Genomic DNA, 17,481 nt, shown 5'->3' on the forward strand with positions numbered 1-17,481 from the left:
AACAGTCCTATAAAAAGATGGCACATTTTCAAAGGAATAAGTTAATATAAATTATAGAGCTTCTTCTGTTTAACATGTTTTATGTTACACTATTTTGTCATAACATTTACTGTAGCAGTCATTTTCTCTTCTGTGACTGTACTTTAAATCAGAGGCATTTCATTAGAAAGACTGAGGTGGTGGCAGGCCCATCTTCACAGAATTTGTCAGTTTTAAAAGCAAGGCCTAGGGTTTTCTGTATTCTTGCTTTCTAGGTCTGAAAGTGATTTTTATTAGTGTTTGATAGGGAAAAAACATATTCAGTTTTAGTACTCCCTGAAGCCAGCTGCATGAATCCAGTCCAAGCTGCTTGTCCAAGCATGTGCCTTGGAGTGCCTGGTCTTTGCTGGTGACCCTGACTCCTCTGTGATATTCCATGGGGTTTATCAGGATAGCACACCCAGTTATATGTCCACCTTGAAACTGTTCCATCTTAATACTGCACAACAGATGTTTCTCCTGAGAGGAGGATGGGTTTTGCATTTGGCATAATTTCACCGTGCTTAGCTCTAGACTACTCTCCTGGATTTCAAAAACCCTAAAGGACCAGAGCCTGGAGGCCAGGTGGACTCTGCCTTGGGTTTCAGGTAGCACTGGATGCCTGTCAGGGACAGGTGAGTCGAGCCCTCAGTCAAAGCACAGCTACGGCAGTGTCCTACTTCTAGGCTTCAGCCTCAAGTTCTGCCAGTGCTGCTGAGGATGGGAGCGTAGGGATCTGGGAGAAGCTGCCTCCTTAAAAAGACTCTCTAGGGAGAAGGAGAGGTGGGAGTTGTTGACTGTACTGCAAAGCTTCCAGGTAGTGGTGTGCGAGGTGTGAGCAATTCACAGTTCAGCATTTCCTTGATCCTCATCAACTGCCAGTACATTTTTGAAAGTTGCCACACACAAAAAAGCTGTGATTCTATGAGAGTGTATATTAGCACTACAGCTGTGTGACTGCAAAAAGGGGAAAGCAGACTGTACTTATGCACATAAAACCAGCTTTTGAGCTTTGCTGACATTCTGGATCTCTATTTGCCAGTTTCTTCATGACCATTTAGATGAGGAGCATTTTAATTAAAAAAGTGTTAAAGAAAAGCAAATATGAATGCTAGTCTGGTTAAATATCCATAAATATTCACACCTAAAGTCATTTTGAAAAATGATTGTCTGATTTACACCATGGACTTGTTTACAAATGTAAAGTAGATTTTAAAACATAAAATATTAAAGCAGGGAGCACAGACACTATCACATGTAAGATATTAATGGTACAAGTAAGTATGAACTGCAAAGCTCCTATTTACCCTGTGCTGCCAATATATATGCAAACATTACTACATTAATATTAGCAAGCTAACACTTTGCAATAGTGAACAAAGTTGTATTTGCATGTGCTGTGTAATTGTCTAAGTCTGTCCATCAAAACTTTTGCTGAAAATTGTCTGACTTTCTATCTTTCCATCACCAGGTCTGTAGAACAAATCACGTTGATTCTAGCACTTACATTTGCAGTGTTTCATCTCCTTATTTGAAGAATCAATAACATCAAGAATAAACACCAGTAATTCAAAGTTACTGCACTTCCATGGGTTAAATACTGCGTTCAGACTGGGAATGGTGTGGGTTTTGTTGTTGTTGTTGTTGTTTGTTTGTTTGTTTGTTTGTTTTTTCCTTCTATTGCAAATCAGTGCTCTGTACAGGTTCTGTTTTGCCATCTTTGCCACAGCTCAGTCACACATAAATCACAGTGGGCTTGAGGTTTCAAAGGAGGAGCTGGGTGTTGGTATAGTTTGTTTTTCTTCCATTCCTCCTCATCTCTACTGGCTGGCAAACTACCTGATACAAGTTGGTTTGGGAGAGTAAAAAGGTCCGGATGGCTCACTCAGAGACAAGCAAGAAACCCCATTAAGCCGTACAGGATTTGATCTTTTTCACAGTGTCAGTCATATCTACTGTCTGCTTCCCAGAAGTGCAAAAAATTTTGTCATTGCATTTCTGGGCGATTTTTACTCCTAATTTCACCAAAGCAATAGGGTAAGATAGCTGGAAAATCCTGACTGCATGCAATGCTTTACAAATATGTTAATGCTGAAGGATGACACATAAACTAAAAGCTGGCTGGTCAGTGGGAATATCCACGTGTTCATTTTAGGACCATTCAGCTTCATGATTTCATCAGTGAAAGTGAGCAGGGACAGAAACCACGTTGGTAACATTTCTGTAGCTAGGAGAGAGGTTGTTCTTTATGGGCACAAAACCATCCTAAGGAAGGATACCTTTCAGGATTCAGCACAGCAGAGATAAATTAGCACCAGAAGGTTGCTTCGTTTTGCCGGGAAATAGAAAAATCAATCCTTTTGCTAGCTCAATGGGAGGTTATCAGCCTACACGGTCTGGGGTGGCAGCTTAGCTGCTGCCTGATGTTCCAGATGTGCTCGAGGTGCATGATCGCCATCTAGTGGATATTATAACACGACGAAAACGAGCGTGTTCCTATCTGGACACGGGCGTTTCACGGGTGAAAACATGTAGTATTGTAAGCTTTTAATAAAAAGTATGCATTTTTACTTGCCTACAGCTTCCTCATTAAAAAGAAAAAAATACAAAATAAAACCTTTACCATTTTTTTTTTTCAAAACTGAACTGTTCTTGCATCTGTCTTAAAGGAATGGTGAATGTTTTATATCCTTTTGTTTTTCCTAACCATGCAATATAGGAGTCTCCTGCTAGAGGCTACCCAGACCACTAGAGGTTTGTCTCACGGAAGTTCACCCAGTTGGTGCGGGTGGCCTCCCCTGTACATTTTCTTTCTCAGCAGCTTCACAGCAAGGCACAGCAGAACTGAGAAAACCCTGATGTAGTGATCCAACACAGCCAGTAAACATAGAATACATACGCAGAAAATGCTGGAGCTAGTGGTGTTCCATATATTAGGCTTTGTTTTTGTTTTCCACCTGGAGTGGCTACAAATGCCATAGGGCATAGGTATTAATAAAGGACTACATCTTGACACAGTTTATTCTTTTCCCTTATAACATGAAGTTTTGAATCTTGAAACAAGAACATAGAATAGAGTTAGGAGGAAAGTGTTGTGTTTCAGATCTGGTAAATTTTGCATATGACGTTTTAGTTCGGCTCCTTTAATTCTGTAGTCTCGAAGTGACAGCCTTAGTGCACTCCCTTTTTGCTGATGTCCATGCACAGGATGAGCTGATTATAGCAAGATCTGATGTCACAGATTGTGGTGGTGTCACAGAGGCTCAAAAGAGAGTAGGAAAACCTGTATTTTTGTAAAATATATATAAGTATAAAATATACTGTATAGAATAGAATCCCTGCATAATGATGCTATTGTTCTCTTCTGTCAAGTTTTGTTTTTTTTCCATAAATAACTTTTCCTTAGGTATTTGAAAATCATCAACCATGTGCACTTGTAATTTTAATTCCTTTTTCTTTTTTTTTTTTTTTTTTTCTCCCCAGTACACTATTCATCTGCGTAGCATGGAAGAGCCAGGCAACTTTGCACTCTGTTAGGCATGAAAACCAGTAAAATTTTCTTCAATTATAATAATTTGTAGTCATTATAATCATTTGTCCTTTGGGTGGTAAAGCAACAATTCTTTCTCCATGCCCCTTCAGGCTAATGCTCCCAGCTGGTGGATTTGAAAGAAACTTATGTATGAAGAAGGCATAAGCTCCCTACATTTCAGTGCTGAATGCTTATATACCTAAATGAGCATAACTAGTAGTGATACAGTTTTTCCTCCTGATTACTGTCTTTCTTCTTTAAGTTATGAAACAAATGAAAACTTTGCACAAGTTGAGCAAGATTCTTTTTTTTTTTTTTTTCCCCATACTTCATTAAATCTTTCATTTTCTGGACCTTTTCTTTTCTTTTTGATAATAACCATGTGCAGTTGTAGAACATTTCCCAAGGTAGACATATGTATTGGTTGTATAAAAGCAGTCTTTTGAGTCTGACACAGATTGTGATATTGATGTATTTATTTGGATCCGTGTATTGAGAAATGTTTTCCTTCCTTGTTTTGATGAACCATCCAACTTGGTTAAAGGAAGTATTTTATTGTAACGTAAAAATGTGGAATGTATTGGATGAGTTCAAACAAAATCACTAAACCAGAAATTTCCAAGCATATTCCTTTATTTCACCTCTGTTCTCATCAGAAAGTTCCTCATAAATGACTTTAATCTTTCTTGCCACCAAGTTTTAGCCATCTACTGAGACACACAATAGGAAAATTATCCTAAATATTTTGTCAATATTTTTGTTTACTAATATTTAACAATATTGTAGATGCAGCTGTTGAATTCCTAGTCCCAAATTTGGTGTTACCCATGCCTGCATGCCTTAACTGTGCCATTACAGTCTTGTGTTTAACCATCTTTAGAGGGTGATATTGGTGGTAGAGGGATGGTTGGACCAGATGATCTTGGAGGTCTTTTCCAACCTTAACGTTTCTCTGATTTTGTGATCTTTATGGCCCAAAGCATTTTAATGACTGAAATGTCTCACTGACACCTATAGTTAGATTAGATTAATCTTGATTAAATGTCTAGAACGTTGACAAGGGATGGCCATATTTTACAGTAAATGGGGCCTGTTGTGTATTCAAATGGCTAGGCTCTGCAGGTTTTCCAAGCCCTGATGCCCATATTCCTTCTTGACTTGCACAACTACACGAAGTCCTCCATTCTCATGTGCCTTAACCATGGGACTTCTAGCACTATGTGGTCAGGGCTTAAGCCCTCTGAACTAGTAGAGGAAGACATTGTGTCACTGATGGACAGAATACTGACAAATACTGACACCTATGGAAACGGAGAATTTTGCTGTTTGATGTGAGGCATAAGTTAAGTTTCACAAATGGCTGCATTGCCACCTCAGGTTGTTTTGTGATGTATCCTACTGTCACTTAAAACTCATAGTGAGAAGAACAGAGCTGCCACGAAAGGAGAATCTTTTCAATAGCTTATGCATTTGCTTTGGGAGAAGAAGTCTAGAGACTCACAAAGAACAGAGTTTGTTGCTGACTGTCTTTAAATGGATGTAACTTTTAGAAGAGCAAAGAACATGCAGTAATGAAGTTGTTAACCAAAGGAAAAAAACAAACAAACAAACAAAAAAACACTTTTGAAAGCAAAATATTTCATTGTTTTGGATCCCTTACTGTCATGCCTTTATTCTACATCCAGATGAAACAGCATTTTTAGAGGTAATTAGCAGCATGATTCTTGGCATTGATTTTGAAAGCAATGTTTCCTTCTAGTCACACACATTAAGTAAGAATGTGTCTTCTTAGGGGCAATTGCATTATAATGGTTAAAGGAAGTGTTTTATTCCACATACAAATATGTGGAAGGATTGCCTTAAGAACACCTGTACCAGGTACATACAAGGTATGCTATTACTCTAATGTCATATATAAACACATCATTTCAAATGGGTTAATTTTGCATTTTTGTCCATTCACTGTGTTGCCTTACTGTGGCAGATGGCCCAGTGTGTGTGTTATAAATACTTTGCATGACATCCCCGCTATTTTACTAATCTTCACTGTGACTTTCCCATTGGTAATGACTAATTACAGTTTCCTAGCCAGCAACTTTTAATAGATTTCTTTTTTTTTCTTAATCTCTGCCTGTCCTTAACAGCACTGTTTTGTTCAATAATTTAATCAGTTCAGCAACAGTATAATATTAGATAATTGAACCATTACTTTCTGAATTTTTGAAATGCAAAATACCCATGAAGTGATCACTGATGAATATTTCAGTATTGATAGAGACCATACTCTTTTCTGAAGAATCTGGAATAGTTTTGCTATATATGCTTGATTGCTTTTTCTTTCCTCTTCATTTTTTTTTTTTTTATTATTATTATTTATTTCTGTCCATTGGTCCTGAGAAGCACATGCAATAAATAGGAAGGAATTCAATAACCAAAGGAATTAATAGACTGGATTAACATTTTTGCCTACCCACTGTGACTATATCAACCACTCTACACCTATAGATCAAACTAGCAAGTGTTTACAAAGAGATTCCATTCAGCCTTGTCTCCTCTTTTCAGTTAAGATCCATCCATAAAGGAGACTCCCTAAGGGAAAAATACTTCCAGGTTCGTCCCACCTGTGTGTGGGATCCACATCAATATGTGGATGGTACAAATGTAGAGGGATCGAGAAGTCAGCTGGTTCCTGCTCAATATCTCCATGTCGCTAGCAGCTGCTGTGTTTTGCTAAGGGCAGCACTCCTCAAGCTGTTCTTCTCTCTTTTATGAAGGATTGTTCATGAAATGAAGCATGGAGCAGAGTTAAAAGGTGACTGTAGGACAATTCTGCAATTTCACAGCAGTTTGTGAGATTTCACAGTTTAATTTCACAGTTTAATTTTGTTCCTTCTCAGGGTAAAACCAAGAGATTTAAAATGTACGTAAATGGAATAGAGCTAAAAATCCAGTTTTGGATTAAGACCTGATTGTTTCCGACCTGATTGTTTCCATGTGGGACACTGGATTACTGCCGTTCACATCGCATGTCTACCTAAAATTGAAGGAGATTTCATGCCAGAACTCTGCAGTTGGAGAGAAATTGTGCCTTTAACTCCATTCTGTGCCAGTCATATTGAATAAAAACTCTTGTTCCTGGAAGAGTCTCCTGCTTTTAAAGGACCTCCACAGAATCAGATACAGCTCTGACAAGCATTGTGGCTTTGGAAAACACTAATTTTGATGACATTTCATTCAAATGGTGAATGCTTTGGCCTGCTCCACTCCTGTCTCATTCTCTCCTTTCACCTCTGCTCCACCATATACATGCTGTTCTCAGGATGTGCACAAGACAAGACCTGCCTGAAATGTTGAGGAGTAGGAGTACAAGATGAGCATGAGTGCTGTGATGAGGACAGGTATGAGAGGAGGAAATGCTCAGATGGGTCAGATAGTGTGCGAAGCATAATCAAATTGGTACTCAACATGGAAACAATGCAACCCTCTAGGAATAGATATATCATATGAGAAACCAGGGTGAAGGAAATTTGGTCTAGCTGTAAAGGAAGGAAAGGATGCTTGTCTGCTCGAGGCATTAGATGTTAGCATCAAGTTAGAAAGTCACTGCTGTATTGTTTCTGTGCCAGTAGGGTAAATCAAGACTAGAAATTTTCATTCCTAATCTTTTCCCTTCAAAATAATTACCGTATCACATAGACTTTTTCTTTTAAGCAGTCTCCTCTTTCTTTTGCCTTAGCTTGCTTGTTTCCTTTACCTGCCAAAGAATACTTCTAATTTCTGCAGAGGTCCATGCTGGAGCTCTCCAGTAATTCCACAAAGAGCTCTGAAAACAAAGAAGGTGCATTCTCCCCTATCTTGCCTGGCACAGGAAGAATCAGTGTTGTATAGACAGACATCCATTGGCAAGATCTATTTAAATGCAGGTCATGTATTTGGTCCAATTTAGGTCTAACCATGATTCTCTGTAACACTAGCTACATTATTTATTTACTTGTCTTTATTTATTATTACGCATTTATTTCCAGGACTACATAGTGAGAGGAAGGAAATCAATTATATATAACAGTTGTGCAAACAGTCCAATTTTCTGTACTTAAAGAGGACCAAACTCTTTCTCATTGTAACTCATGACAAATTTATCATTGAATTTTGGAGACACTCACTTTAGAGTGTATTAGCAGATTTAGCACTTTCCAATTACTGAGACTTTTTAAGTATCTCTGTTTTCAGTAAAGCGAAGCTGATCTATCATCTCTTACTGGCTTCACATAGGGAAAAATTAATAGGTAAGAAAAGTGATCTCCAACAAGTGTTTTCAATCATATCAGAATATTATTTCTTATAAAAAAAAGCTACGAAAATCTCTACTCTCCATTTATTTCTGCATATTTCCCTAATTTCTATCTTTTATAGACTAATATAGACTAATGTAATAGACCTATTATTCTGTTCCTTTTAGGTGGCAAAAACAGAGAGGAGGATGAGCAGTATGTGGCATTTCTTTATTTTATTTTATTTTTATGTATTTGAGATTTTGAGACCTACCCCTTCTCAAACCTTTTGTGTCTTATAGACTTGCCAATAGCTAACTGATGGAAGGGATGAAATCAAAATCAGAAGTGCTTAAATTTAGCTGTTGTGTAAAAAATGTTGTCAACTTAGATGGGAGTTGCGTTGTGGCTGCCAACAAATTGCAGCCTCTAGTCTCTGCAACCCCAAAGCATAAAAAATAAACAGATACTTCATTTTCATCAATCCAGCATCCATTTCTATAGAATAAAGGGCTGAAGGTCTGATGTTGTCTACGTAGTCTTTGGAATAATAAAACAAGGAGACCAGATGCATTATCCCCTGGTGGCAAGTGTAGCTGTGTGTGGGTGCTGCCAGCTGAGTGCATGTCCAAGCGTGCTGCAGTTAAGACTCACCATTCGGTTTGCACACCCTGGTGCCCATACCAAAAGGCCATCTAAGTCTGAGCAGCCCAGCTCCCTTTGAGTGGAGAAAATTTCTCTTTGCGTTGTTATTGTGAACTAGGCACAAGCATTTATTGCACAGTTATTGCACAGGCACAAGCATTTTAGCATCCCATCCAATACAAGTAACTAGCTCTTATTTTGCTAAGCATAATGTTTGTTGAGCCAAATTACAGCTAGTGGTGGAACTGAGAGAGACGTGCATCACTCAGCATACTTAAATCTGCTCTATAGTCTGCCCTGCACTTTGCAGAGTATCTGTACAGACCTTACAGTGGTTTCCACACACATAAACCCCTCATAACTTTTCTTCCCCCTTTCCAGAATGTTATAGTAAGATCAACTTAAAAATACTTTAACAGCTTTTAACACAGAACATCTATGTTAATGCAACTGTCATGGCTACCTGCCCAAGCTTCGACATCATTCAGTAGCTTCTTGCAGACACTTAATGGCACTGACTAGTATCAAGCACCATTTTGGTGTATTGCTGCTTGTTCAATCTTGCTTGTATTAATAGTGATTCCTTTCACCTACTGAATGTTGATCCTGATAGTTTTAATTAAATCTGCCTTTTCTCACAGGTGCTGCTGAAATCACAAGAGGGGAGAAATTCTACCTTTGGAGACATTTGCATAGTCCCAATGAACCCATCTAAGGGATTATGTATGTGTGTCCAGGGAGAGAATGGAGTCTGGTCTGATATAAAATCAATTCATATACAATTGCAGAAAGAAGAAACGTAGAAATGCGCCTGAAATCTTCTCTTTGAAGTGGGGAGAGGAGGGCTGATATCCTTCCGAGAAAAGAAAAATAGATAAAAGATGATTGTTTTTTAATATTGAAAAAGTTCAAGGGGCTTAATGGCAAACATTTTCATTTTTCCTTAGGCACAAGCATATTTACTGTTTATGAAGCTGCTTCTCAGGAAGGCTGGGTGTTCCTTATGTATCGAGCAATCGACAGCTTTCCCCGATGGCGTTCATATTTCTATTTCATCACCTTAATTTTCTTTCTGGCCTGGCTTGTGAAGGTACTGAAAAATTTCTTCTTTTAAAACTATCTGAAAAGCAGATCTGAATGAATTTCTTCTCTTTTCTGCTTGCCGAGCTTTACGTCAGCCATTCTTTCTTTTCCTTTTTATAGAATGTTTTCATCGCAGTTATCATTGAAACATTTGCAGAAATTAGAGTGCAGTTTCAGCAGATGTGGGGATCCAGAAGCAGTACCACTTCAACTGCCACCACCCAGGTGAAGTACCCAAATACTGAGCTTCTTTGGGAGCTTGATTGGTTTTAGTTTAGGAATTAATAATAAGCCAAAAATTCCTGTGAATTATTGTTTCATCCCACTAGGTTCAATTTTACTTCACTTTACCTATTACCACTTATATTTTAAAGTTGATATATGTATTTTCATATAAAATTCTGTTCTGGGGGATTTTATCCTACTAGACTTAAAAAAAAACAAACAAACAAACAAAAAAAAACAAGAATGGTAAAGACTTTAAAGTGGTTCTCTGGGTGTCTGGGTATGATATGGAAGAGTTTCTATTTTCTTTTAATTAAGATAAAGTTTTTTGTTGTTGTTGTTTTTCTTTTTCTTTTTTTTTTTTTCCCTCATGTCATTGGAGGGTTTGGAATTAGGGTTGTTAGTGAATATCACTTTCTGTGCTAAAGAAAAAGAGCTGAAATCACAAACTGTATCTAGAAGAAGAGAGGTCAGAGTGTAGCTGAAGTGTCTGGGGAAGTGAGTCCTGGAACTGAGAAGATCATGTTGAGAGCAAAGAGGAATGAGGTGTTAAGGCAATGAAAGAGCAGTGCTGAGATTTGAGGTTGCCAACCTCAACCTGCATTTGAGAACCTGGTTATAAGATAATGGGTGGGAAGAAGCTATGACAGGAAGCTTGGATTGTGTACTGTGAAAGACCCACTACAAAAAAAAAAGGTGGGCTAACTTGTTGAGATGTTAACTCTCTCACTTATTATTCTGAAAATCATATTAGGTATCCTGAGTGTACAGGTGGTCAGGCTTTTCCAGGCAGGTGCTGTTTGCCATCTGTGAGGGACCAGTACAAACTACCGGCAAAAAGCCCTTAGGAAGCTAGATAGGTGATATACGAATGAGGAAAACTGTTATAACCACTGTAGCTAGAGATTATTTGTTTTCTTAAACCAGGGGATTTAAGCACCTTCAAAAATATTTATTAAATATTTTCTGATATACCTTTGGATATTCTTGTAAACCTTGTGTAAATCTATTCCCTTTCTACTTGCTGCTACATTTTTGGCCTCAAATAGACTTTGTGGCAATCATTTCTACTCTACCTACTGCTTTTTCAAAGCAGGCTTGGTGATACCAACTTAATGCCACATAAAAAAAGGACTTTTCCACATCATACATACTTTACCCCAGGGATGTTATGTTTATGTCATGGGACAAATACCTCAATCATATAGGCTTAACCTACATACTCTGAATGAGGAGCTGGTCTATATATGGAAATTCAAGAAGCAGCCAATGCTAAAGAATTCCAAGAATAAGAGAAATTCCCATAATAATGTCATTATGCTGAACAATATGAACATGTTGAATATAAATAGAATCATGTGAAATAAAAATGGTATGTATGCTGGAGACAAGTAAATGGTTACTTTGCTTCTTGAGTCACTGGCTTAAAGAGACATAAAAGAGTCCAGCCTACTGAACTACAAAAAAAAAATAAAAAAAAATATATCTTTTTCTGTATTAAGAAGGGCAGAAAATTTCTCACAGAATTTCTTGTTCAAAGCACCAGATGCAAGTTAAAAACCTTGACTATTTTGTGCATGAAATAACCTTTAGAAAGAGCAACGGGATCTTGTTTTCCCACTTCATAAATCATTGATCTAGTCCCAAAACTTAGTCCTATGGAAAAGGTCTGAGAGTCAAAGAAGGGGGCTCTAGAGAAGGATAGAAAAAAGGTTCTTGGAAAGCCCTCCAGCACTGCACACTAAAGCATGGTACAAAGAAGAATAACTCAGTGCTGATCTGAGTTAGCAACTCTTCCTAGTGCTATGTAAGGACTTAGCAGCATCACAACTATAGTTGTGTGACATTGCCCTCAGTTTAATGAGCACTTCTCTCTGAAGGGTTTTTAAGATTTAGCCTTGCTGTGGTGGCTGTGTTACTGTGTAGAAGTAACTTTTTTGGTGTTGGGTATCAGGAAAAAGGTGGGAGTAAGACGGGAACTTCTCCACACTTCATTACATAGTACATGCAGACTCTCAGGTGACATTTAAAAATGGTAGAGCTGTTCATTTTCTTTCAAGGACACCTTCAAGGACAGTGTTAATTACTTCCAGATATGATTTCTCACCCTTCCTTAAGCCCAGCAGTCTACATGTTTTATGTCCTAATTTCTGGAAGGAAAAACAAACAAACAAACAAACAACAGAATTAGTAAAATTTGAGTACCGCTGTGTTTATGAGATTTTTTTTTCCATTTACATCATTTAGAGCTGGCATATCATTCAAATATTTACAGCAATTAAGAGCTTTGGATAACAGTACAGAAGAACTGAACAGCTACTGTTGATATGCATCAGTGCAAGAAAAGCAAAGTCTGATCCTTGGAGTAAAATAATTTTGGCAGTAAAAAAGATGAGGGTTGTCTCTTGTTTGCAAATGCACCATGAAACATACCTGTAGGTCACAATGTGTTTGTGTTTCCTTAGGATAAGTTTACTGAGTAAGAAATTTATTCTGAACAAGTACCACCATCTAATGATACTGATCAGAGTTGAATTGAATTAGTTTCTATGTTAGGACTAACAGAGACATTGTGTTTGATGTTATCTGTGTAAAATTCAGAATCTATTTATGTTGGGAAAAAGAGCACGTGTCTTTTCTTCTGCAGAAAAAAAAAAAAAAAAAATCTTTTCCCCTTTTATTTTAAATTAACTATGATCAAAATGTATGGAGGCCCGTAAGGGGAATATATTAGACTTCAACAGTATTTATCAGTACAACATTTCTGACAACTATTTTCCTTTTCAAGATGTTTCATGAAGATGCTGCTGGAGGTTGGCAGCTTGTGGCTGTTGATGTGAATAAACCCCAGGGCAGAGCTCCTGCATGTCTACAGGTATGACATTGCTTTTTAATAAATCACTGTGTGTAACCAGCACCACTCAAATGTTGGCATAAGGAGACTGTGGTGAGAAATAGCAGCTACAATATTTATAGTCATAAATTGTTTTAAATCTATTGCTTTCAGCAGTGTAGGCTTGTTCTTCAAAATCACAGATTGGCAAAAAAAAAGATGTACCACACCCAAAGTGAGAAGATTAGAAAAATGTGTTCCTTATAAATGGTCTGTACTCAGAGCGTTGTGTCCTCATAAGAGAAAAATTATATATATATATATATATTTAATTTAAAGTAACATAAGTAATCCTCCTTTACCTATCAAAATTTAGGTACAAACCAAGTTCACTCCCAGGTTATTCTCAACAGAAATGCTTGTTTAGTAATTACGAAATACAATAACATAGAACAAGAAGCCTGACTGATCACATTAAAAACAGAATTCCTTCATTCCTCTTGAAAATAGACTTACTGAAGTAGGGGAAGATGCATGTAGGTAGTACGCCATACAATGTTTCAGACTTTGAGATCTAATATTATCACTTGGATATGGATGAATTTATAAAAATGTGTCCTCATTTTTTAAATAATTCTAGACTAATATAGGTAATGTTTTTATATATCCATTTTTATTAGAACACATTGTACAGTAGCTCAAATTTTTATTTGCATGTTAAATAATGACACTTTTGAATTAAACAAACTTGCTTCAGAGTAGAAAACCAAACCTACTCTAGCAACATGATAGCTTGATGGTTGATGGCAGTTTTGGTTATGTTTGGTTTAACATGTAAACTAAAATACATGTACATGTTGGCAGCATGTACTCTGCTGAACGGTAAGCTTTCACATATGTTTCATTCACTCCACAAGCTGTTCATTCTCAAATTTCTCTGTTTTGTCAAACTACTGGCATATATTTAATTATAGCATATGTTTTAACTGATGACTCCTTTTCGCAAGTTTAATTCTTGTTTTTGAAAGCAACAGAAATATCATTCTCAAGTAACAGTCTCAGGTATGTAGATAAAATGTAGCTCACAATGAAAACTCCTCCAGTTAGAATCACAGAAACATAGAATGGTTTGGGTTGGAAGGGACCTTAAAGATCTCCCATTTCCAACCCCCTGCCATGGGCAGGAATACCTCCTACCAGACCAGGCTGCCCAAAGCCCCATCCAACCTGGCCTTGAGCACCTCCAGGGATGGGTTATCCACACCTTCTCTGGGCAAACAAATGTTTGATGATGAATGTTAGGATAGCATTCTGACTTACCTGGTCTTCCTTTGCCCATTGTATTGCATTTGCACCCCTTTGGGGTATCATGTGAATGCATGGTAAAGTGTGTTCCAGGAAATGTAAACCTCCTGCATTAGTGGGTGCTGTAACAGTATTCTTGCAACTCAGCTCACAGTTCTCATCCTTCTTACCTTTGTCAACATCTGAAGGCTTTCCAGTAATCTAGGACCTTGCTGGATGTGAGTGACAGCCAAAGGAAAATGATGCCTTAAAATACTATTTTATTAGGATAGTACCCCCCAAATGCTTTATTTTAATGAAACAAAGACAAAAATACAGAGCAAAGAAAGCAAAATCTCAAAGTCTAGATAAACATACACGCCTTTATGCATCTCACCATGTGTTATTCTTTTAGTTCTATCAGTCCAAAAGTAAAAAGAAAATAGGCTTTCTAAAAAATCCACGTATTTAAAGTCTTTGCAGTATTTTGGAGGTGTTCTGAAGTCCTTACTGGGTGCATGAAGTCCTTTCTGAGAGATGTGGTTGTTATTTTTTATGGGTTTGGGTGGCTTTTGCTCCTTAAAGGGAACATGATATATAAATTTGAATCTGGGAAAGAGTTAATCAGATTGGAGAATATAAGTCCTGCCTTTGGCTTACATTCAATTCATATGCATTCTTCTGATCTTTATTAGTTAAGTATGTTGTCATCCAATATCCTGTGAAGGATGGAATTCCCAGAAAAAGGTACTCGGGATTCTATAGTTCTATATCATTTTAATTAAATTTCTTAGTAAGCTTGATTTTATTAATTCCTCTCTGGGCTCTTTAAGTATTACTGCCCAAAATGTATAAGGGTATGCTATTAAAAGTTCTCTTTTAATATGGGTGTTGGTCTGTGCTTTGGAGAAACTCTACTTATTCGATGTATTCAGTAATTTAGAATTTACTGCTTCAACAAACTATATTGTGCATTGGGAGAGGAAGTACCCTAGCAGCTCAGGAAAAGGAGCAGGACTCTGGAGATCTGGGTTCAGTTTATTGGCCAAGCACAAATTTCCTGTAGACCTTGAGAAAGTTATTCAGTAGGTGTCATTGCTTTGCTTCATGTTTGTTAAAGTGGTAAAGTGTATCCATCCCAGGTTTGGCTACTGTGGTGTTTAAACATACTGACTATTTGAGAGGCACTTCAATAAGAGGGGATGTGCCATCTAGGTAGGTAAATGGATAGAGCCAGCTCTCTAAAGCTGTGAGTGATGGGAGAAAGAATGATGTGATGTGCGTGCTTTAAGTATCATAAAACCTTTCTAATACAGCTTTTACAAGTCACTTTACGTGCACTAGTTGGATCTGTCAGGTTTTAGTAGTTTTACTTTTGTACAGCCATGCTTACTCTCAAAGACCAGTTCAGGTGTTTCAGCCTGGCAGGCCTTGCTATCTTAGGTATAACATTACAATGGCATGTAGACCAACACAGGTCTGGTGCTATTCTTGATCTAATAATAATTCAGACAGAAAGACCATGCAGAGCTATTGTAACTTGCTTCATCTCACTCAAACGTGTCATTATTGAACCAAATTGCCCAATTAGGTAAAATGAAATCATCAGTCTTTATACTTCTATCACCACTGATCTGCAAAAAGAGGATTTCAGGCAACTTTTGAGAGAGGCCATCTTCCTCTCTGGTGGTTGAATGGCATACAGGCAGAACAGAAACAGCATGTATGTATAGATCTGGAATGTGCACTTGGATACAGGAGCATAGCAGTTAAAAGTGGTAAGACTAAACCATGAGAGATGGGCAGAAAAGATGGGTATTAATCTTGTATTTTAGAAGAACCTTTAACTCAGACACATATCTGCTAAGTTTTCTGTATTTTTTTAGAACTGCCTGGAAGTAGAAACATGAGAAGTCAGTAACAGTAATGTTCCTGATTTTGATTTACAAATCTAACCTAATGTGGGGCAAAAAGGCATTTATTTCAGTATAATGTGTTGTGTTGGTTTTTTTTTTTTTTTTTAATTTATTTATTGCATTTTTCTTTCAAGTGTTCCCAAAGGTGCTTTGTGGTCTTTTGTTGCTTGTTCTCACTGCTCCCCAAGACTGTCATTGATTTTAAATATTGATTTTCTTTTGTCACTGAAAAAAAATCTTTGTGTTTTCCATTTCAACATGTACCATTTGGCATGAATGCATGCTGAGGCTCCCACATTGCCACATTATTTTGCCGTTGTTGATATTACTTTAACACATTGCAGTGTGTTAGAACTTCCTGCCTACCATGATTTACTCCTACGAGCACGGTAGGAAGCTCTCAGTTCACAAACAAAGAAAAACTGAGTACCAGGTTCCAAAAAAAAGCACTAAAAATCTTTGGAGATGTATTTACCCTTTAATATCATGTTAAAGGCACATGTTGTTTTTTTATTATTATGATTTTATTATTTTTTTCCTGCTTGTTTTAGAGGCTCTTGAAGTTTTTATTATTCCTTCGCTCTCTTCTAAGTCCCCAGAGACTTGTGTATGTATACTGATTTAAAGAACTGGGAAATTTCAACTCACATGTTGTTCCATGAAACTGGTTGGTATTGTAGTACCAATAAATGACGTCTTCTGTCTTCTCGGTACTTGGATTTGTAATAAACAGAGAAAGTCTGGAAATGTGTTCCTGTGGAAAACAATGAGAAAGACAATAGTTCCATGTTTGTGCTAATATTTGGGGGTATTCTGTCCAACAGAAATGAAAGACAGCTGGAAATTGAATGCCATTTAGAAAACGCCAGGGAGCACTGTGTGTAATGTGTAAGCATGAATGGAAATGGTCACCTACTCACAAGCTGTGTGTGCACTTATATTGTGATAGTAAAATCTTTCACAAATTAAAGATAGCTTATTCACTTTTAATCATAGGCACTGTCTAGGGAAGTAGAAGGTCACAAAGCTATGATCTGAACAAGCAAGGGGCATTATTATGATTACAGTGCTCTTGAACGTATGATTAATGTCAGAAATTTAATCATGTCTTTTTCCCTCAAAAAAGTTATTCCTTTATGCTGTGTGTTTTTATCAGGATGGTTGTATATATTACAGAAGTTTGGAGAACCTTGAAGGGGTGGACAAAGAAATCAAAAGTAATATAGGAAGACAGAAAACATATGGAGGGTGGAGAAGACATGATTAGAAAAGCAGGAACTGAGTCTTTTAGCAGTTTCATAATGGATAAATGTGAGAGAAAAGTGAGACAAAACAGTATTTAGGGATTTTCACTGCTGGAGTAAGAAGAAGAGCACAAATGGGTTTTCTCCTCTTCTTTTTTATGGGACGCAATTCTTGGTGAACCAGAAAAGCATGTTAGTCTATTTATGTACTAATCTGCCCTTTACTGTAACTTTGGGATCCAGTAAAAGGTATGCCTACTCACTCCTATTCTCTTCTTATTCACAAAATGCATATATAAATGACTTTCCTTCAATTAACTGAAGTCCTGTCTTAGAGTGGAAGAAAAATGTTCTCCTTCAGTTGGATAAAATGAACTTTTGATTTGATTGAGTTCATTAACTTATTCAGGTGCTGATTTAATTGATTCCA

General features: G+C 37.2%; 1 protein-coding gene across 2 annotated transcripts in view; it reads left to right on the forward strand.

The window, feature by feature from the left end:
• NALCN (sodium leak channel, non-selective) overlaps positions 1-17,481 on the forward strand; it is a 230,825-nt gene that overhangs the window by 78,682 nt on the left and 134,662 nt on the right. For both annotated transcript variants that reach the window (XM_032197441.1, XM_032197449.1), the window contains 3 exons: positions 9,414-9,556; positions 9,670-9,774; positions 12,563-12,649. In XM_032197441.1, the coding sequence (XP_032053332.1) occupies positions 9,414-9,556; positions 9,670-9,774; positions 12,563-12,649 (335 nt within the window). The remainder of the gene's footprint in view (positions 1-9,413; positions 9,557-9,669; positions 9,775-12,562; positions 12,650-17,481) is intronic.

This window comes from Aythya fuligula, chromosome 1 (assembly GCF_009819795.1).
Source record: "Aythya fuligula isolate bAytFul2 chromosome 1, bAytFul2.pri, whole genome shotgun sequence".
Classification (NCBI taxonomy): domain Eukaryota; kingdom Metazoa; phylum Chordata; class Aves; order Anseriformes; family Anatidae; genus Aythya; species Aythya fuligula.